The sequence below is a fragment of the Salvelinus fontinalis genome, chromosome 26, assembly GCF_029448725.1.
Source record: "Salvelinus fontinalis isolate EN_2023a chromosome 26, ASM2944872v1, whole genome shotgun sequence".
NCBI lineage: Eukaryota > Metazoa > Chordata > Actinopteri > Salmoniformes > Salmonidae > Salvelinus > Salvelinus fontinalis.
The window spans coordinates 46,994,447-47,015,440 of NC_074690.1; the positions used below are offsets into that span (position 1 = coordinate 46,994,447).

Consider the following 20,994-nt stretch of genomic DNA (forward strand, 5'->3'; position numbering starts at 1 on the left):
TTGGATGCAGTCTATCACAGTGCCATCCGTTTTGTCACCAAAGCCCCATATACTACCCACCACTGCGACCTGTACGCTCTCGTTGGCTGGCCCTCGCGTCATACTCGTCGCCAAACCCACTGGCTCCAGGTCATCTACAAGACCCTGCTAGGTAAAGTCCCCCCTTATCTCAGCTCGCTGGTCACCATAGCAGCACCTACCTGTAGCACGCGCTCCAGCAGGTATATCTCTCTGGTCACCCCCAAAACCAATTCTTCCTTTGGCCGCCTCTCCTTCCAGTTCTCTGCTGCCAATGACTGGAATGAACTACAAAAATCTCTGGAACTGGAAACACTTATCTCCCTCACTAGCTTTAAGCACCAGCTGGTCAGAGGAGCTCATAGATTACTGCACCTGTACATAGCCCATCTATAATTTAGCCCAAATAACTACCTCTCCCCCTACTGTATTTATTTATTTAGCTCATTTGCCATCATGTCCTTTTTTTGCCTTCACCTCCCTTATCTCACCTCATTTGCTCACATTGTATATAGACTTATTTTTCTACTGCATTATTGACTGTATGTTTGTTTTACTCCATGTGTAACTCTATGTTGTTGTTTGTGTCAAACTGCTTTGCTTTATCTTGGCCAGAACTTGTTCTCAACTTGCCTACCTGGGTTAATAAAGGTAAAAAAAAAATAAAAAAAATCCACGGTATCAATGTACCAATCGGGCTTCAGGAAGAAGCATAGCACAATTACAGCAGCCATGAAGGTTTTAAATGATATCACTGAAGCCCTTGACAAAAAACAGCACTGTCTCACTTTTCTTTTTAATTTTTTTTTTTTTTTTTTTTTATCCCCTTTTCCCCCCAATATTCGTGGTATCCAATCGCTAGTAATTACTATCTTGTCTCATCGCTACAACTCCCGTACGGGCTCGGGAGAGACGAAGGTCGAAAGCCATGCGTCCTCCGAGGCACAACCCAACCAAGCCGCACTGCTTCTTTAACACAGCGCGCCTCCAACCCGGAAGCCAGCCACACCAATGTGTCGGAGGAAACACCGTGCACCTGGCCCCCTTGGTTAGCGTGCACTGCGCCCAGCCCGCCACAGGAGTCGCTGGAGCGCGATGTTGTGTCTCACTTTTTATTAATCTCTCGAATGCTTTTGATACAGTTGATTATGCTATATACTAAGGCAGAGATTGTCGAGTGTAGGTCTTTCAGAGCATGCAGTTGCATGGTTTGCTAACTGATAGAACTCCGTGCACTCAATTTGATGGGCTTATGTCTGTTAAATTGTCTGTCTTTAATGGTGTGTACTTGGTCCTCTCTTATTCACTATTTATATAAACGATTTAGACAAAAATGTCCAAAATGCGCAACTTAATTTTTATGCTGATGATACTGTTATTTACGATTGTGCCTCGTCTCCTACAAAAGCTTTCCAGAACTTGCAAACTGTTTTTTATACTGTTCAACATACCTTGTGTCAATTGAAGCTTATCCTCAATACTGACAAAACTAAACTAATGGTGTTTTCTGAAGCAAGAACTAGACCTCTGAACCTTTCACCTATTACTACCTGTCAGGGCAAGGAGATTGAGGTTGTAACCTCATATAAATATCTTGGAATTTTAATTGATGACGGCCTCTCTTTTAAATTGCATATTCAGCAACTTACAAAAAAAATTAAGCTGATATTGGGCTTTTATTTTAGGAATAAGGCCTGTTTTTCTTTTGAAGCCAGAAGGAGGCTAGTATCAGCTACATTTATGCCTTTACTAGACTATGGGGATATTTTATATATGAATGCTTCCGCTCAGTGTTTGAGATCAATTGACACCCTTTACCATGGAGCATTGAGATTTTTTTTAAACTGCAAAACCCTTACACACCACTGCACTTTGTATACCAGGGCTGTTCTGGCCTTCTCTAGTCACTCGTAGGCTCAGTCATACTTTTATTTATAAAGCCATTTTGGGTTTACTTCCTTTTTATTTGGACATTTTTATTGTTCAGAAATGTGGTGGGTACTCTTCGTTCACTGGACTTTATCCTGCGAACTGTTCCAAAATGTCCAAACTGAATTTGGTAAAATGGCTTTTATGTACTCTGTGCCATCGTCTTGGAACGCCTTACAAAATACTTTTAAACTGGAAGAACTTGTCCCGATTGGTATTTCTAAATCACTGATGAATGATCTTGAGACTGATTCCCTGACCTGTCAATGTTTTTAAATTTGCTGGTTTTGATTTTTGTTATACGCTTGTGAATTCTATGATTTTTACTAGATTACTTGTAGTTTTTCATGTTGTCTGTCTGTCATTTTTGTAATGACTTGGTGCTGCCTATCTTGGCCAGGACGCTCTTGAAAAAGAGATTTTAAATCTCAATGAGCCCTTCCTGGTTAAATAAAGGTTAAATAAATAAATATAGCCTCCGTCTCCCCTAATCTGCATCAGATGCACTCATAAATGCACTACTACTCACAGAATGTTTCAGAGTTATCAAGTTATGGTACTACTTGCATTTCATTAAATGCTTGCAGTCAAACAACCAATAATACTGTTTGCCTCTTTGGTCTGGACTGCGTTTTCATCTGCAGCGAACCACAATAAGGTACAAATGGAATTGGACCGAGACCACCCTTTTTGAGGGAACCCCAGCGTGTTGTTTAGTGCGCTCCCGAGTTCGGGTAGTGTTCACACCAACTAAGGGGGAAAACGCGCCAGAGCTCGACAAATCCGCTTGATTCCCGAAAGGAGAGGAGACAGCCGTTTGGATATGACCTCCTACACAGTGTAGTGAACCATGAAGGCACATTACTAAAATACATGTATTTAACTAGGCAAGTCAGTTAAGAGCAAATTCTAATTTACGATGACGGCCTACCCCGGCCAAACCCTAACCCTGACGACGCTGGGCCAAATGAGCAACGCCCTATGGGACTCCCAATTACGGCCGGTTATGATACAGCCCAGGATCGAACCAGGGTCTGTAGTGATGCCTCTAGGACTGAGATGCAGTGCCTTAGACCGCTGCGCTGCTCGGGAGCCCTAAATGGTGCTCCTCTTTCTAGGACTACTGGGGAACAACAGTTGTTTAATGTTTCTGGTGTCGTGACTATCAATAATGTGATGACTGCTATTTATCGAATAATTACCTACAACGGTTAATTAATCATGTAACAATTAACTCATTAGGAATTTGGGGCACCACAGGAAAAGTTATTTAACGAGTTACCATCTCCTGACTTAAACTCTAAAAATATATAAATATCTCTTACTTCGATAGCAGCCAATTATTAATTATTACCTCATCAGTCTCACTATGAACGTCGCACAATTCTTGGATATCTGCACGAACCCTAAGTGATGAATCAGCGATACACAAATTGGCTTAATGATTTATTTACGAACTAACTAAATCAGCATAGAATAGAATACGTAAACACACACAGCATAAGTTTTTGATGACATACACCTCAGCCAAATACATTTAAACTCAGTTTTTCCCAATTCCTGACAATTAATGAAGGTAAAAATTCCCTGTTTTTGGTCAGTTAGCATCACCACTTTATTTTAAGAATGTGAAATGTCAGTATAATAGTAGAAAGAATGATTTATTTCAGATTTCATTTATTTCGTCACATTCCCAGTGGGTCAGAAGTTTACATACACTCAATTAGTATTTGGTAGCAGTGCCTTTAAATTATTTAATTATTTTGGCCCATTCCTCCTGACAGCGCTGATGTAACTGAGTCAGGTTTGAAGGCCTCCTTGCTTTTTTAGTTCTGCCGACAAATTCTCTATAGGATTGAAGTCAGGCCACTCCAATAACTTGACTTTGTTGTCCTTAAGCCATTTTGCCACAACTTTGGAAGTATGCTTGGGGTCATTGTCCATTTGGAAGACCAATTTGCGACCAAGCTTTAACAAGAAATTTGTGAAGTGGTTGAAAAACGAGTTAATGACTCCAACCTAAGTGTATGTAAACTTCCGACTTCAAATGTACATAATACAATTAAAACAGATCCATAGTGGACTAACAAAAGCATGACTGTTCGGTTACACAATGGAAAGGGAGGGTTATGCAAGGAGAGGGAGAGACAAAGAGAGTCAACTTATCGTACATACATTTGGAAGCTACGCTCACGGGAATATGAATACTTTGCACATGAACAACCGCTCATTCGATAAAGAAATGCAATGTATATATTTATGCAAAGATGTCTGTCCTCTCGCTATTGAACTCGATGGTTCTATGGGAAGTGGTTAGATGTAATTCTCTGGTTGTCCACCATAGGTCACAATGTCCTTCTTAGTTGTAGGCTTCTTTTGTTCTGGAGTGTTCGTTAGGATATACTTCAGATATACCACACAGAGTTCAGAGGGATCTGTTCTTCCCTCTCTTCTTTGGTCAAATGTCCTAGACTACTTTGCATGCTCAGCTGCAGACGGTGCATGTTTTGGTCTGGTTTACAAAGTTTCCTACCATTTCAACGTGTCGACCACGGCCTCACGTTCTCTGGTCTCAATGGTTAATTATTCAGGGTACAACTAGGACCACTGTACATGCCGGCAGCAACCCGGCATGTTTTGATCTAATGTAAACTTCGTTAGCAAGTCCTTTTAAGCACTCTGGCCTTGGAGGGCATTCCGTCATGTTGACACAAACTCTGAGCTCACTTGGGTGTGGCTACTGACTGGGCACAAGTTTGTGTGAAATACAATTTCTAATTTGGAAGGCTAAAATGGCATTTTTATATTTTCAAAAATAGTTGAATTGTTCTTCATATTGTATTAACAAGATGTAAAACTGATATACACCGTGTACAAGCTCTTCAAGTTACAATGTTCCCGTTACGACATCTTTCTATCACTTTTAATGACATCACAAAATAGACAATCATTTTCCATATTCCATCTCTCATCATTCCCAACATTCAGATGTTGAAATATATTTTCCCAGTGTTCATTGTTTTGGGTAAGACTTTCTCTGTAACACAGGGATTTCTTTCCCTTCTCATACTAAAAAACCAAAGGGAGAGTTTCTGCAAGTTATTTACGACCAGTTTTTAAGTCATAAAAAAACTGTCCCAACTTCCCTCTCTCTTCACCTTTGGGCTACCTGTCCGCAATGTGCCAAGCTGATCTGGCACCTTTGATCCTCACCAAGGAGAGAGAGTCATGACACTGGCTTGTTAACTGCTGGTGGTGTATCCAATGCACCAGTCAGTCGGCTTGTAGGCTACCTGGTGGTGTTTCTAACACAAGAAAGTAAACTCACACACCATAACATGCTACCAGGTGCATGCACTTGCACATAGGTAATATTGATGCTTCCAACAATTTAATGGATTCTTTTAACCAACTTTTGGGTCTCAGTCAAGCTTCATCAGGGCGTATCTAATGCAGCATCCAGTCATTCAGCTTGTTACCTGGCTCTGTATCAATCCTGTTGTTCCTAGCAGTGTATCTATCCACTCCAGCCTGACATGTTTTTCTTTCCGCAGAACTGAGCAGCCGAAGTTGTTTGCCACAAACAATTACAACGGATTAAACCCGTCAATCAAAATCACATGGAACCCTTCTTATTCCGCAGGCAGTTTTCAAAAGGTTTAGAAAGGTTCTTTGAAGAGTTAGTTTGAGTTCTACAAGAGTTCAAGAAAATGGAGAGTGATTCACATCGTGGCATGGAGCGCCAAGTCTCGGAACAAAAGGTTCCGCAACAGCTTCTACCTACAAGCCATAAGACTGCTGAACAATTCATAAACTCGCCACTGGACAATTTACATAGACCCCCCCCCCCCCTCCATTTTGTACATTGCTGCTTCTCACTGGTTGTTTGTTACCTATGCATAGTCACTTCGCCCCCACCTACATGTACAGATTACCTCAACTAGCCTGTACCCCCACACACTGACTCGGTACCGGTGGCCCCAGTATATAGCCTCATAATGTTATTCTTATTGTGTTACTTTTTATTATAGTCTACTTGGTAAATATTTTCTTCATCCTGAACTGCACTGTTGGTTAAGGGCTTGTAAGTAAGCATTTCACGGTAAAGTCTACACTTGTTGTAGTCGGCCGCGTGTGACAAATAAAGTTTGATTTGACTTGGACAGGGCTGGCTTGGCTTTCGAACACATATCCTGTTTTAGGAGGATGAGTCGGCAACACTGCGGCAGGCAGGTTAATGAACACACACACATTCCATCTTGCCTGGCAGAGCTGTTGAAATTGGCTCACCTCTCACCAGAGCTCCACATGTCAGAAACAAATCAAAGAGACAAGGCCTTCCTTAGACCAAGGAGCTACTGTAGGTAAACACCCAATAATTAGGCTAACAATCCCTTGATTCCCTCCAAATCAGTTTTTTTCAAAAGGAAGATACATTGCTTTTCAAGACACAAGGTCACGTGGCGGCAGTGTTTGTTGTAAAAGAGTCGGCACGGCAACATCAATGCGGAGCGAGAGAGAGATGGCCCTCACTCGGCCCCATGGGGCCATCCATAACCTTGGACAGGGACTGGCCTCACAAAGACAGGAAACAATCGTGCATAGAACACTCTGTGAACTCGGACTGCTATTGTTCCAGGAGGAGATGGACTTTGTGCCGGACAGACTTGACTGGGATGTGTGGAGACCACCGCCGGCCACAGGGGAGAGAGGTGTCACACACAACGAACACACGCACGTGGACACAGACATATAGACAAAAACATACACATGCACACATCAGTACACACAGCCTACCACTGGAGGGGGGGGGGGGGGGGGGGGCAGGCAGTGGTGTGTACACATCCACCCCTACACCACCGTGCTACTCTGCTGTTATCTAGCAGCTAGAAAAAACAATGGACAAATTCAGCTGTGTGTGTGTGTGTGTTAGCAGTCAGGAAATTCGTAGTGTCCCAGACCATCCCTGACCAGCCTACAGGCCCCTGATGGAGGCAAGTGTATGCGACGTCCATTAGGGTAAATTTGGACCATCCATAGGCCTATATTTATGACCACCATTGACCTCACCTAACTCTTTCTGGACTCACCAACACATCAAGACTGTAACATAACACCCAGCCAACATTGCAACAGCTCTTAGGGTCCGTGCGAGCGAGCGAGAGAGAAGTCATTCTGTAAAGCACCCTGCTGTTCGAGTTAATCAAATATGGACCACATTTATAACACCGGAACACCAGCCGTAACACCAACCGTAACACTGGAAGACCAACCATAACACTGGAACACAGGCTGCTACTTGCTACTCTCTCCGTATATGTTCTCCTCCCTCTCTTTCTCTCCCCCTCACCCACTATCTTTTCCTCCCTCCCTGACAGCTGTGTGTGTGTGTGTGTGTGTGTGTGTGTGTGTGTGTGTGTGTGTGTGTGTGTGTGTGTGTAATCTTCTCTGAGGGGAAGATAATGAAGATCATTTTATAATGCGTGTCAAATACCAGTCTCCTGGGAACCTCTGGCTCAGTCAGCTCACACTCATTTAGCTGGAGTCTCATTGTTGGGCTGTGGCCCTTTGCCCTATGTAGTGCACTACTTTTGGCTCTGGTCAAAAGTAGTGCACTATATAGGGGATAGGATGCCATTTGACTAAAGTACATTAAAGGCCGGCTGCTGTACAGAAGCTGTGGTGCTCAATCCCCTATGAAAGACAGACTGTCATGCAACACCACAGCACAGCATGGCTCAGTAGTCACTACCGCAATGAGATTATTACACCAGAACAAAGACATTCTGAAAGAAACCCCATGGAACAGTCACCACTAGAAGCGCTAAGGCGGTCATTTGGACTGCTCATGACTAATTGTTTTATTACTCTGCAATTTTTAATGTCATGCCCCATCAGTCCTGGACTTTTCTTAAATATACTGAACAAAAATATAAACGCAACATGTATAGTGTTGGTCCCACTTTTCATGAGTTGAAATAAAAGATCCTCGAAATGTTCCATATAAACAAAAAGCTTATTTCGCTCAAATTTTGTGCACAAATTTGTTGACATCCCTGTTAGTGAACATTTCTCCTTTGCCAAGATAATCCATCCACCTGACAGGTGTGGCATATCAAGACGCTAATTAATAAACAGCATGATCATTACACAGGTGCACCTTGTGCTGGGGACAATAAAAAGGCCACAAAAATGTGCAGTTTTGTCAAACAACACCACAGATGTCTCAAGTTGAGGGATCGTGCAATTGGCATGCTGACAGCAGGAATGTCCAGATCTGTTCCCAGATAATTAAATTTTTTATTTCTTTACCGTAACACAATTTGAGAGATTTTGGCAGTATGTCCAACCGGCCACACAACCGCAAACCACGTGTAACCACGCCAGCCAAGGACCTCCACATCCGGTTTCTTCACCTGTGGGATCATCTGAGACCAGCCTCCCGAACAACTGATGAAACTGTGGGTTTGCACAACCAAAGAATTTCTGAACTAACTGTCAGAAACCGTCTCAGGGAAGCTCATCTGCTTGCTAGTCGTCCTCACCAGGGTCTTGACCTGACTGCAGTTCGGCGTCGTAACCGACTTCAGGGGGAAAATGCTCAGCTTCAATAGCCACTGGCATGCTGGAGAAGTGTGCTCTTCACAGATGAATCCCGATTCCAACTGTACCGGGCAGAGGGCAGACAGCGTGTATGGTGTCGTGTGGGCGAGTTGTTTGCTGATGTCAACGTTGTGAACAGAGCGCCCCAAGGTGGCGGTGGGGTTATGTTATGGGCAGGCATAAGCTTCGCACAACGAACACAATTGCATTTTATCGATGGCAATTTGAATGCACAGAGATACAATGACGAGATCCTGAGACCCATTGTCATGCCATTCATCCACTGCCATCACCTCATGTTTCAGCACGATAATGCATGGCTATATTATTATATTAGTCCATATTATGTCGAAAACAGCTAATACAAGCAAAGCGACAGTCCATCATTACTTTAAGACTCAAAGGTTAGTCAATACAGTCGCAAAAATCATCAAGCGCTATGATGAAACTGGTTCTCATGAGGACCGCCACAGGAACGGAAGACCCAGAGTTACCTCTGCTGCAGAGGATCATTTCATGAGAGTTACCAGCCTCGGAAATTGCAGCCCAAATAAATGCTTCACAGAGTTCAAGTAACACACACATCTCAACATCAACTGTTCAGAGGAGACTGTGTGAACCAGGCCTTCATGGTCAAATTGCTGTAAATAAACCCCTACTAAAGGACACCAATAATAAGAAGAGACTTGCTTGGGTCAAGAAACACGAGCAATGGACATTAGACCGGTAGAAATCTGTCCTTTGGTCTGGAGTCCAAATTGGAGATTTTTGGTTCCAACCGCCGTGTCTTTGTGAGACGCGGTTGGGTGAACGGATCATCTCCGCATGTGTATTTACCAGCATAAAGCATGGAGGAGGAGGTGTTATGGATTGGGAGTGCTTTGCTGGTGACACCATCTGTGATTAATTTAGAACTCAAGGCACACATCCCATCTGGTTTGGGCTTAGTGGGACTATCATTTGTTTTTCAACAGGACAATGACCTAATACACCTCCAGGCGGTGTAAGGGTTATTTTACCAAGATTTAGAATGATGGAGTGCTGCATCAGATGACCTGGCCTCCACAATCACCCGACCTCAAATCAAATGGTTTTGGATGAGTTGGACCACGGAGTGAATGAAAAGCAGCCAACAAGTGCTCAGCATGTGGGAACTCCTTCAAGACTGTTGGAAAAGCATTCCAGGTGAAGCTGGTTGAGAGAATGCCAAGAGTGTGCAAAGCTGTCATCAAGGCAAAGGGTGGCTACTTTGAAGAATCTCAAATCTAAAATATATTTCGATTCATTTAACACTTAGTTACCAAGTACTACAATATAGAAAATAGTAAAAATAATGAAAAACCCTTGAGTGAGTAGGTGTGTGTGTGTGTGTTCGTTCTACAGTGTGTTACGTAATGCTGCAGTCCAGGCAGGCAGAGCGGAGAGAGGGGGTTCAGTAATACCCATGTTACATTCTTCTCCGAACTCAGACTGAAAGCTGATTGAACTGTGTGAATGTGGAATGGGTGGGCTCCTGGTTTCACCACAAACCCACTTCAGAAGGAGAACGGGCCTCAGCAGCAGGCAGGGTGTGCCCCTAATGGCATTCTATTCCCTATATAGTATACTACTTTTGACCAAAGCCCTTATAGGGGGCCCAATGAAATAGAGCTAGAGAATTAGTGTCATTTTTTTTCTCACCTTTATTTAAAACTTCTCTAGGATAGGGGGCAGAGTTTTCACTTAGGGAAAAATAGCGTGCCCAATTTCAACTTCGTTCTACTCATCCCCAGAATATAATATATGCATATTATTAGTAAATTTGGATAGAAAACACTCAGAAGTTTCTAAAACTGTTTGAATCATATCTGTATGTATAACATAACTTATGTAGCAGGCAAAACCCTGAGGACTTTTTTTTTTTTTTTGTCACTGTCTGTTCAATGAGTTATGGGCAGGCCAGAATTCGAATCACTATACTCACAGTTCCTACTGCTTCCACTGGATGTCACCAGTGTATGGAAATAGGTTATTCATTGACCCGTCTTCAATTTGATCGATTATTAACGTTTACAAATACCTTAAGTTGTATTACAAAAGTACTTTGAAATGTATTGGCAAAGTTTAGAGGTAATTTTTTAGATATTTTGTCGTGACTTTGCGCAAATTGGACGCTGTTTTTTTCTGGTACAACGGCGCCAAATAAATGGACAATTTGGATATATATGGACGGAATTAATCGAACAAAAGGACCATTTGTGATGTTTATGGGACATATTGGAGTGCCAACATATTTTATATCTGCGTTTTGAGTAGCGCCGGCATGGTTGAAATTGGCTACACTCTCTTTGTTGACATTGTGCTATCATCAGATAATAGCATCTTATGCTTTCGCCTAAAAGCCTTTTTGAAATCTGACATGTTGGCTAGATTCACAACGAGTGTAGCTTTAATTTGGTATCTTATATGTGTGATTTAATGAAAGTTTGATTTTATATAATTTTTTTTGAATCTGGCGCTCTACATTTTCCCAGGCTATTGGCCAGTTGGGACGCAAGCGTCCCGCTATCCCAGAGAGGTTAAATTAACCAGGTAGGCTAGTTCTCATTTGCAACTGCGACCTGGCCAAGATAAAGCATAGCAATTTGACACATACAACAACACAGAGTTACACATGAAATAAACAAAACATACAGTCAATAATACAGTAGAAAAATAAGTCTATATACAATGTGAGCAAGTGAGGTGAGATAAGGGAGGTAAAGGCAAAATAAAGGCCACGGTGGCGAAGTAAATACAATATAGCAAGTAAAACACTGGAATGGTAGATTTGCAGTGTAAGAATGTGCAAAGTAGAAATATAAATAATGGGGAGCAAAATAAATAAATACAGTAGGGGAAGAGGTAGTTATTTGGGCTAAATTATAGATGGGCTATGTACAGGTGGAGTAATCTGTGAGCTGCTCTGACAGCTGGTGCTTAAAGCTAGTGAGGGAGATAAGTGTTTCCAGCTTCAGAGATTCTTGCAGTTCGTTCCAGCCATTGGCAGCAGAGAACTGGAAGGAAAAACGACCAAAGGAGGAATTGGCTTTGGGGATGACCAATGAGATATACCTGCTGGAGTGCGTGCTACGAGTGGGTGCTGCTATGGTGACCAGTGAGCTGAGATAAGGCGGGGCTTTACCTAGCAGAGACTTGTAGATGACCTGTAGCCAGTGGGTTTGGCGACGAGTATGAAGCGAGGGCCAGCCAACGAGAGCGTACAGGTTGCAATGGTGGGTAGTGTATGGGGCTTTGGTGACAAAACGGATGGCACTGTGATAGACTGCATCCAATTTATTGAGTAGGGTATTGGAGGCTATTTTGTAAATGACATTGCCGAAGTCGAGGATCGGTAGGATGGTCAGTTTTACAAGGGTATGTTTGGCAGCATGAGTGAAGGATGCTTTGTTGCGATATAGGAAGCCAATTCTAGATTTAATTTTGGATTGGAGATGCTTAATGTGAGTCTGGAAGGAGAGTTTAGTCTAACCAGACACCTAGATATTTGTAGTTGTCCACGTATTCTAAGTCAGAGCCGTCCAGAGTAGTGATGCTGGACGGGCGAGCAGGTGCGGGCAGTGATCGATTGAATAGCATGCATTTAGTTTTACTTGCGTTTAAGAGCAGTTGGAGGCCAAGGAAGGAGAGTTGTATGGCATTGAAGCTCGTCTGGAGGTTAGTTAACACAGTGTCCAGAGGGGCCAGAAGTATACAGAATGGTGTCGTCTGCGTAGAGGTGGATCAGAGAATCACCAGCAGCAAGAGCAACATCATTGATGTATACAGAGAAGAGTCGGCCCGAGGATTGAACCCTGTGGCACACCCATAGAAACTGCCAGAGGTCCGGACAACAGGCCCTCCGATTTGACACACTGAACTCTATCAGAGAAGTAGTTGGTAAAAAATTGTCACCTGTGTGTGTGTGTGTGTGTGTGTGTGTGTGTGTGTGTGTGTGTGTGTGTGTGTGTGTGTGTGTAGAGAGGCGCCCGCGTCTCTCTACATGTCATGTGTGACGGGGCTGAGACAACACTCTCAGGTCTAGCAGAACAATCACACAGACTGCATTGCATCAAACCCAGGGCTCGGGAGCATGGTTAACGTTTTGACATACAACCTGAACTCAGCCTACTTTACTCAACCACAGTTAGTAACGGTTCACCAAAACACACGGTTCGGTACGTATTGCGGTTTTGAGGTCATGGTTCGGTTTCAGTACAGCAGTCAAATGAAATGCTATTCACAATGTTCAGCATTCACAGTGTTCCTAGCATTGTCTGTTGCGACAGGATTGTTAGGTTGGGCCTCTCAAGTTTCCACTCTGATGCTGCATTTGTAACCATGTGAGGCGGGAATTTACCAGACGTGAAGTCGTAAATACCAGTTGGATGCGTTCATGTGATTTGTACTCGTCGAGAAACACTGATTGGCTAATAAGCTGCGTCAATCATAAATTAAGTACAACCATCATGATTGTAAATAAGTTATAGTAAAAAATAAAATAAAAACACAAATAGATTGCTTTTTATAAAAATGGTTTTGTTGTTGCATTTAACTGCTGAAAATGCTGTTTTAGAGGCCATTTCCTTAGTAGGTCACCATGTGGGTGAAGTGGGCGCTCCGGAGGAGTTTCTCATTAGTAATTACCAGTTGGAGCTGTTCAAGTAGATATTTCCCAGCCATATGTGGTAAATTCCCACTTCTACATTAGTTACAATCGCACCATGACCCTGACTCCTTCAGTGCCAGATGTGCACTTGTGACTTTCATAAAGGGGGGCGTGTCTGTAGCACAGTACATCTCCCACTCTGGGGTAATGTGACGGGCTGTCGCTGTTAAGTAAGCTCAACACAGAGTGCATTGGCCAATTCATTGAAAACATCGGCTTTGGCCTGCTTATATAGAGTGGGTACTACCTGTTTGCTGAAACGGGTGCAAGAGGGGAAGTTTGTAACGTGGCCCAAGCACTTTCACGAGGTGCTGAAACCGCCTATTCTCGACCACCGAAAACGTTCGCATATCCTCGGCTATAAACCAAAGACTGTAAAAATATAAACAGCCCTACCTATCACTCCTTTAATTTCTTTGGTCATGTAAGAATCAGCTGCCAAGTGCTGCTTAAATGCAGAGGGGGACGGTGTTGTGTTGTTTCTTTGCGTTTCTACTCTTGTTCCGGTATACTGGGGTGATGTCGGCTTAAATGTGTCAACATATTTGAGGTGTTGGCAGCTGCAAAGGCCATTGAGCGACATACTGTTAACGTTTTATCCACTACTCTCTGTCCATCGCAGTTGTAATCTACTGGGAAGCCAAAATGTCTCCAAACTGTAGATTTAAACGATGATGGAGGATCCTCCAATTCTGGTTTATCGACCCCACCACTCACCATCGCACAGAACTAGTTCCTGGCTGTGCCTCACAAAAGGACAGTTTGAAATGCGCCAATTAAGATTTGAATTTGAAGTACAACGGGCGCACAGGCTCTAGTTGTTTTAACGGAATAGCCTCAATGTTTTTTCAGCTCATATTTATTCAAGATGCATAGGCCTACAACACAGCGTAGGCATAGCCAATAGGCTTAGTGTTTTTTTTTATGTATTCATTCGGGTTCACAGTGCGGACCGAACTGAGGCCCCCCATACCGAACGGTACCGTTACACCCCTAATAGTTAGCATATGACTTCTTGGCTCTGCAGCTGGACTTTCTACGCTAAAGGACACGAGTGAGTGAGTAAGTGTCTTGGCAAGACTACAACACTCCGTCTGACGCACAGACAACACTACGACACTCCGTCTGACGCACACACACACTCCACTCTCGCTTTCTAACAACTCTTAATCCTTAATCTGACTCCCCTGGAGACCAGGTCTTTGAATGTTAAGTGACATCACTGCAACCTGAGAGCTCCTTCTCTCTCTCACACACACTTTCCCCACTCTCGATTTCTCTTTCACACTTCCCCCACTCTTTTTCCCCTCTCTTTCCCCTGCCCGCCCTCTCCCCTTCCAGATTCACCTCAATCAGATAAGATCCCTGATCTAATTTCACTTATAAATAGCAAAACACTAAAACATAAATAATCGGGACACATTAAAGCCCTGTGCACGGCAGTGGGTCTTATCCCAAATTGAGGCTATGGCAGGAAAAAAACAGAGCGAGTATCCAAGACATGGAATAACCGCAGACAAGGAAACATCTATCCTAGTGTGCAATTTGTACATGCATTTAAATACAAACACTCCTTCTATCGTACAAAGAAATGACTAAGAACCAAAGACAGTCAGGTCTCCCTTGTAAAAGAGGTCTTCTGCCCTCATTGGTACGTCCTGATTAAATAAAGGGGGAACTAAATAAGAACCCAGTGACTTACTTCTCTGGCAGTGCTTGTGCGTCCAGCAGCGTTCGTTGAAGAGGCCGTTGATGGTGGTCTGCTGACAGGTGGTCTTCCCCTTGGCCGCCCCAGGACACACGTCCCCGCACTCCCGGTCATTCTTATTGGCCACGATGTAGTTGTCCTCCACCGTGTCCAGGATCTTGGACCAGTCCAGGGTGGAGAGGTAGCAGAGGTCTGGGTTCTTCTCGATTCTCACCGCTCCTCTAGTGATATTCATCAGGCTATGGAGGCCGATATCCCTGAGCTGCAGCATTTCAAAGAAGACCAGAGCATAGTTGAAGAATAGGTTGTTACCTCGGATCACAGTGAGATTAGGGAAGAGGTCTTTGAGGCTCTCCATGCCGTAGACCCTGAACAGGAGGAGGAAGTCTGTGACCACGGTCAGTTTAGGGTAACTTAGGCCCCTGAAGTCCTCGGGCTTGGTCTTGAACATGAGGATGATTTTCAGGTGGCCCTCGATCACTGTGCAGTTCTCCAGGGAGCGCAGGTTGGTCACGTTGTTCCGGATGTCCTTACTGGAGCAGATTCCAGGGGAGACTTCAGGGGTGAAGGAGAGGGGAATGGAAGAGAGGAGAGAAAAGTGGAGGGGAGGAGGCAAACTGATTAGAGATGGGATTCTGGCAACGATAGTATTGCACATCAAAAACATTCCGTCAAGACATTTATTGGTCTGCATATTTTTTGGTGTGTTGTCCATCTAAATTCTATGGACTTCATTAAAGAAGATTCAACAACAAACCACTTATGCGGAATAATCTGAGTGAGCACATTATTCATGCACACTATTCATGCAATGTTATTTTTTACTTCCTGGGAAGATGTTTTATTTATTTTAAGCACATAAGTTGAATGATTAGTTCGGGCTTTGTATTGTATCATATCCCCAAGACTTGAGCTTTTTATAAATTACATTCAACCATTTCAAGAAATAAACCGCAGTAGGCTATTGTTAATTTTGCTTGCTACAGCCTACTAAGTTCAATTAAGAACACCTTCATAGGCCCCAACTCACTTCTACATATCTTCATTTCAATTCAATACAGCTTTTGTACTTACCCCCTCAGGGGCGATTATTGTGTAGTATCGAATGTGAATTAAGATGAGTGTAGACAGTGAACCCAAGCAATAGCCACATAAGTCTGATTAAGATGCTATATGTAGCCTAATTAATAAGAATTTTGATGATATCTTTGCCAGCTCATTATTTCTGCAAAGGGGAAATTATTCTTAACTGACCAACATTGATTCAGGGTTAAATACAATAGATTTGATCTATCAAACAGCTACTTCATGAAATGGTTGTCCAGTACGCTATGCATAGTTCAGAGTAAGTGAATTGTGTAATATTTAATCTAACCTTCATTGCAAAACCAGTTTTAGGGCAAAGAGACCAAGGCCTAGAATAAAAATAGACTAAAATAGTCTGGTTTGAGAAAAAACTATTTCACATCAAAATATGTGGTTATGTATTTACAGTATCTTGGTTTGATGAAACCCATGCCTCTCTGCAGACAGTTGGGTCAGCAACCACATATCTGGGTGTTTCCCACATTATAATATAGAGCGCCATCATTGGCTGTTATTACCCACATTCTAGTATTGAGCACTGTCATTGGCTGTAAGCTCTATTCTACTAGGGGCCGCTGTCATTGGTTGCTTCCCACATTTTATTCCAATAGTAAGTAAGCTCTGTTACCACAACTGACAACTTTACACTTATTTGGCATGGGGCTGGAGGCTGTAATTTAAGTAACTACACTGAACAGAAATATAAAACGCAACATGTAAAAAGTGTTGGTCCCATGTTTCATGCGCTCAAAAACAATATCCCAGAAATGTTCCATATGCACAAAAAGCTTACTTTCAAGCAAATGTTTTATCTTCGTGAGCATCACTCCTTTGCCAAGATAATCCATCCACCTGACAGGTGTGGCATATCAATAAGCTGATTAAACAACATGTTCATTACACAGGTGCAACTTGTGCTCGGGACACTCTAAAATGTGCAGTTGTGTCACACAACACAATGCAACAGATGTCTCAAGTTCAGGAAGCGTGAAGTTAGCATGCTGACTGCAGAAATGTCCACCAGAGCTGTTTCCAGAGAATTCAATGTTAATTTCTCTACCATAAGCCACCTACAACGCCGTTTTAGAGAATTAGGTACAACCGGCCTAACAACTGTAGACCACGTGTAACCGCGCCAGCCCAAGCCCTCTGGGTTCTTCACTTGTGGGATCATTGGAGACCAGCCACCCAGACAGCTGATGAAACGATGTTTGCACAACCAAAGAATTTCTGCACAAACTGTCAGAAACCATATCAGGGAAGCTAATTTCACTTTCGATGACTACTGGCACGCTGGAGAACTGTGCTCTTCACGAATGAATCCCAGTTTCAACTGTACCGGGCAGATGGCAGACACCATGTATGGTGACGTGTGGGCGAGTTGTTTGTTGATTTCAACGTTGTGAACAGAGTGCCCCATGGTGGCGGTGGGGTTATGTTATGGGCAGGCATGAGCTACGGACAATGAACACAATTGCATTTTAAATCGATGCCAATTTGAACACAGAGATACCGTGATGAGATCCTGAGTACCATTGTCGTGCCATTCATCCACCTCCATCACCTCATGTTTCAGCATGATAATGCACGGTCCCATGCCGCAAGGATCTGTACACAATTCCTGGAAGCTGAAAATGTCCCAGTTCTCTGGCCTGCATACTCACCAGATATTTCACCCATTGAGCATGTTTGGGATGCTCTGGATCGATGTGTACGACAGCGTGTTCCAGTTCCCGCCAATCTCCAACAACTTCGCAGTGTAATTGAAGAGTAATGGTACAACATTCCATGGCCCACAATTAAAAGCCTAAACAACTCTATGCAAAGGAGATATGTTGCGCTGCGTGAGGCAAATGGTGGTCACACCAGACACTGACAGGTTGTGATCCACACCCCTACCTTTTTTTATTTTAAGGTCCCGTTTAAGGCCTGATTTATGTATTTCAACTGACTGATTTCCTTATATGAACTAACTCAGTAAAATCTTTGAAATTGAATCTATATTTTTTCTTCAGTGTAAATTTGGCTCTCTAGGTTACAGAGAGCTGGTAGTCCCATCAGCCAAACTACCAGGTTTGAAACAGGGAAGAGACTCAGGGGGTATGCTAATTTTGTATAGAGTAGACCTAATCCACTATTAAAGTAGTCTAAACTAACATTAAGAACACTTTCCTAATATTGAGTTGCAGCATCCCCCAATTGAAACAATCCACATCTCAATTGTCTCAAGGCTTCAAAATCCTTCCTTAAACCGTCTCCTCCCCTTCATCTACACTGATTGAAGTGGATGTAACAAGTGACATCAATAAGGGATCGTATCTTTTCACCTGGTCAGTCTATGTCATGGAAAGAGCTCTTGATATTTATTTAAATGTGACCTTTATTTAACTAGGCAAGTCAGTTAAGAACAGATTCCTATTTACAATGACGGCCTAATTGAATTGCGGGAGAAAGAAAGAGACAGTCTGTGTGGGGAAAACATTGAAACATACTGTACGCACTCTGAAACCTGTCATTGCAACACTTATTTCCAAACGAGACGTTTCCGGATCGTGTTGATCTGTCATGATCACTGTTGCTGCTCTGACTACACCCGAGTAGTAACACTGTAATTACTAGCTACAGTAAGAACAACTTTACTATGCCATTGTTACAGAGTAGCCTCATTTAGTAAATGCATTGTAATGGGAGTTTTGTTATTGCACAACTGGAATAAGGAACAATCCTTCCATTAAGCAATGACTAAAGACTAATAACATGTTAATCAAATGTTATTACTACAGTAATTGCATTGTTACTACACAGATATAAAGTAGAGGTATAAGAACAAGTCTTACTAACAACTATAGTGGGCCGTGGTGTCCAATTAAGATATCCAACACAAACACCCCAAATCATCACCCATCGTGAGAGCCCCTCTCAGAGAGTATGAGATAGAGAGAGCAAGAGAGAAAAAGAGCGAGAGACAGGGAGAGAGAGAGAGAGAGAGAGCGAGGCAGATGGACTGAAGCGGTAAGATGACAGGGTGGCAGTAAGATGACCCAAACCGACAGAGATACACACCGGACGGAACAGTAAATGACCCCAAGGAGCAGCGAGGGAACCAGAGTACAAACAGCTCCCAGTAGTGTGCTGTGGAGTGTGGACACTGTTTGCGTCCTAAATGGCAGCCTATTCCCTTTACAGTGCACTACCTTGCGTTTGACCAGGCTGGTCGTGTCCTAAGTGGCACCTTATTCCCAACATAGTACACTACATAGGGGACAGGATGCCATTTGGGATGGACATCTCATTCAGCCAGAGCCAGGCATTACTAATTGAGAATCTAATACAGTCCAGTGTGGTGATAGTAATAAGTGTTGATAACTGGAACAGTCCAGCCTGGGCCCCGGTCAAAAGTTGTGCACTATATACAGTGCCTTCAGAAAGTATTCACACCCCTTGACTTTTTCCACGTTTTGTTGTGTTACAAAGTGGGATTCAAATGGATTTGAGCAGCAGACTATGATCGATAATGTCAAAAGCCACACTGAAACATAACAAAACAGCCCCCAATCTTTTTATCATCAATTTCTCTCAGCCAAACATCAGTCATTTGTGTAAGTGCTGTGCTTGTTGAATGTCCGTCCATATAAGCTTGCTGAAAGTCTGTTGTCAATTTGTTAACTGTAAAGTAGCATTGTATCTGGTCAAACACAATTTTTTCCAAAAGTTTACTAAGGGTTGCTAACAGGTTGATTGGTCGGCTATTTGAGCCAGTAAAAGGGGCTTTACTATTCTTAGGTAGCGGAATGCCTTTTACTTCCCTCCAAGCCTGAGGGCACACACTTTCTTGTATGCTTAAATTGAAAATATGGGAAATAGGATTGGCAATATCGTCCGCTATTATCCTCAGTCATTTTCCATCCAAATTGTCAGACTGCGGTGGCTTGTCATTGTTGATGGACAACAATATTTATTTTCACTTCTTCCACACTCACTTTACGGATTTCAAAATGACAAAGCTCGTCTTTCATAACTTGGTCAGATATACTTGGATGTGTAGTGTCAGTTTGTTGCTGGCATGTCATGACTAAATTTGCTAATCTGACCAATGAAAAAAACAATTAAAGTAGTTGGCAATATCAGTCGGTGAACGATGGAGCGGAGTTTGCCTTTTGTCCCAAAATGTAATTTAAGGTGGTCCAAAGCTTTTTACTATCATTCATCTTTGTTTCAGTGTAGCTTCTTCTTTTTATTCTGTTCCGTCACATGACTTCTCAATTTGCAATAGGTTTGCCAATCGGTTGTGCAGACAGACTTATTTGCCATTCCTTTTGCCTCATCCCTCTCAAACATACAATTTTTTAATTCCTCGTTGTAACGGCTTTCTTCCTGGGATGAAGGAGAGGACCAAATCGCAGCGCGGCTAGTGTTCAACATGTTTAATAAAGAATAAGAACGAGAACACTACAAGCTACAAAACAATAAATGTGAAAACCGAAAACAGTCCTATCTGGTGCAGAACACAAAGACAGAAAACAATCACCCACAAACAAACAGTGAAAACAGGCTACCTTAATATGGTTCCCAATCAGAGACAATGCAAAACACTTGCCTCTGATTGAGAACCATATTAGGCCAAACAACAAACCCAACATAGAAACACAAAACATAGACTACACCCACCCAGCTCACGTCCTGACCAACTAAACAAAGGAAATAAGGTCAGGAACGTGACACTCGTCAATCCGCGGAGATTTAACCGCTTTCACAGCCATTTTCTTAATGGGTGCGTGCTTATTAGTAGCTGGAATAAGACATTTCATAAAATGTGCCTAGTGCATCGGTCTGTTTGCTCCTCATTACACACCACGGACTAACACATATTCTTTACACCAACAACATAGGAATCACTACAAAACGTGTTGTATGACCTCTTATTCACCATATTAGGCCCAGCCTTTGGATCTCTGTTTTTTCA

General features: G+C 42.8%; 1 protein-coding gene across 1 annotated transcript in view; it reads right to left on the reverse strand.

Annotated features, from left to right (window-relative positions):
- The window catches only part of LOC129824478 (insulin receptor-like), a 90,285-nt gene that overhangs the window by 52,607 nt on the left and 16,684 nt on the right, over positions 1-20,994 (reverse strand). Inside the window, exon 2 of the mRNA XM_055884181.1 lies at positions 14,940-15,500. Within this exon, the coding sequence (XP_055740156.1) occupies positions 14,940-15,500 (561 nt within the window). The remainder of the gene's footprint in view (positions 1-14,939; positions 15,501-20,994) is intronic.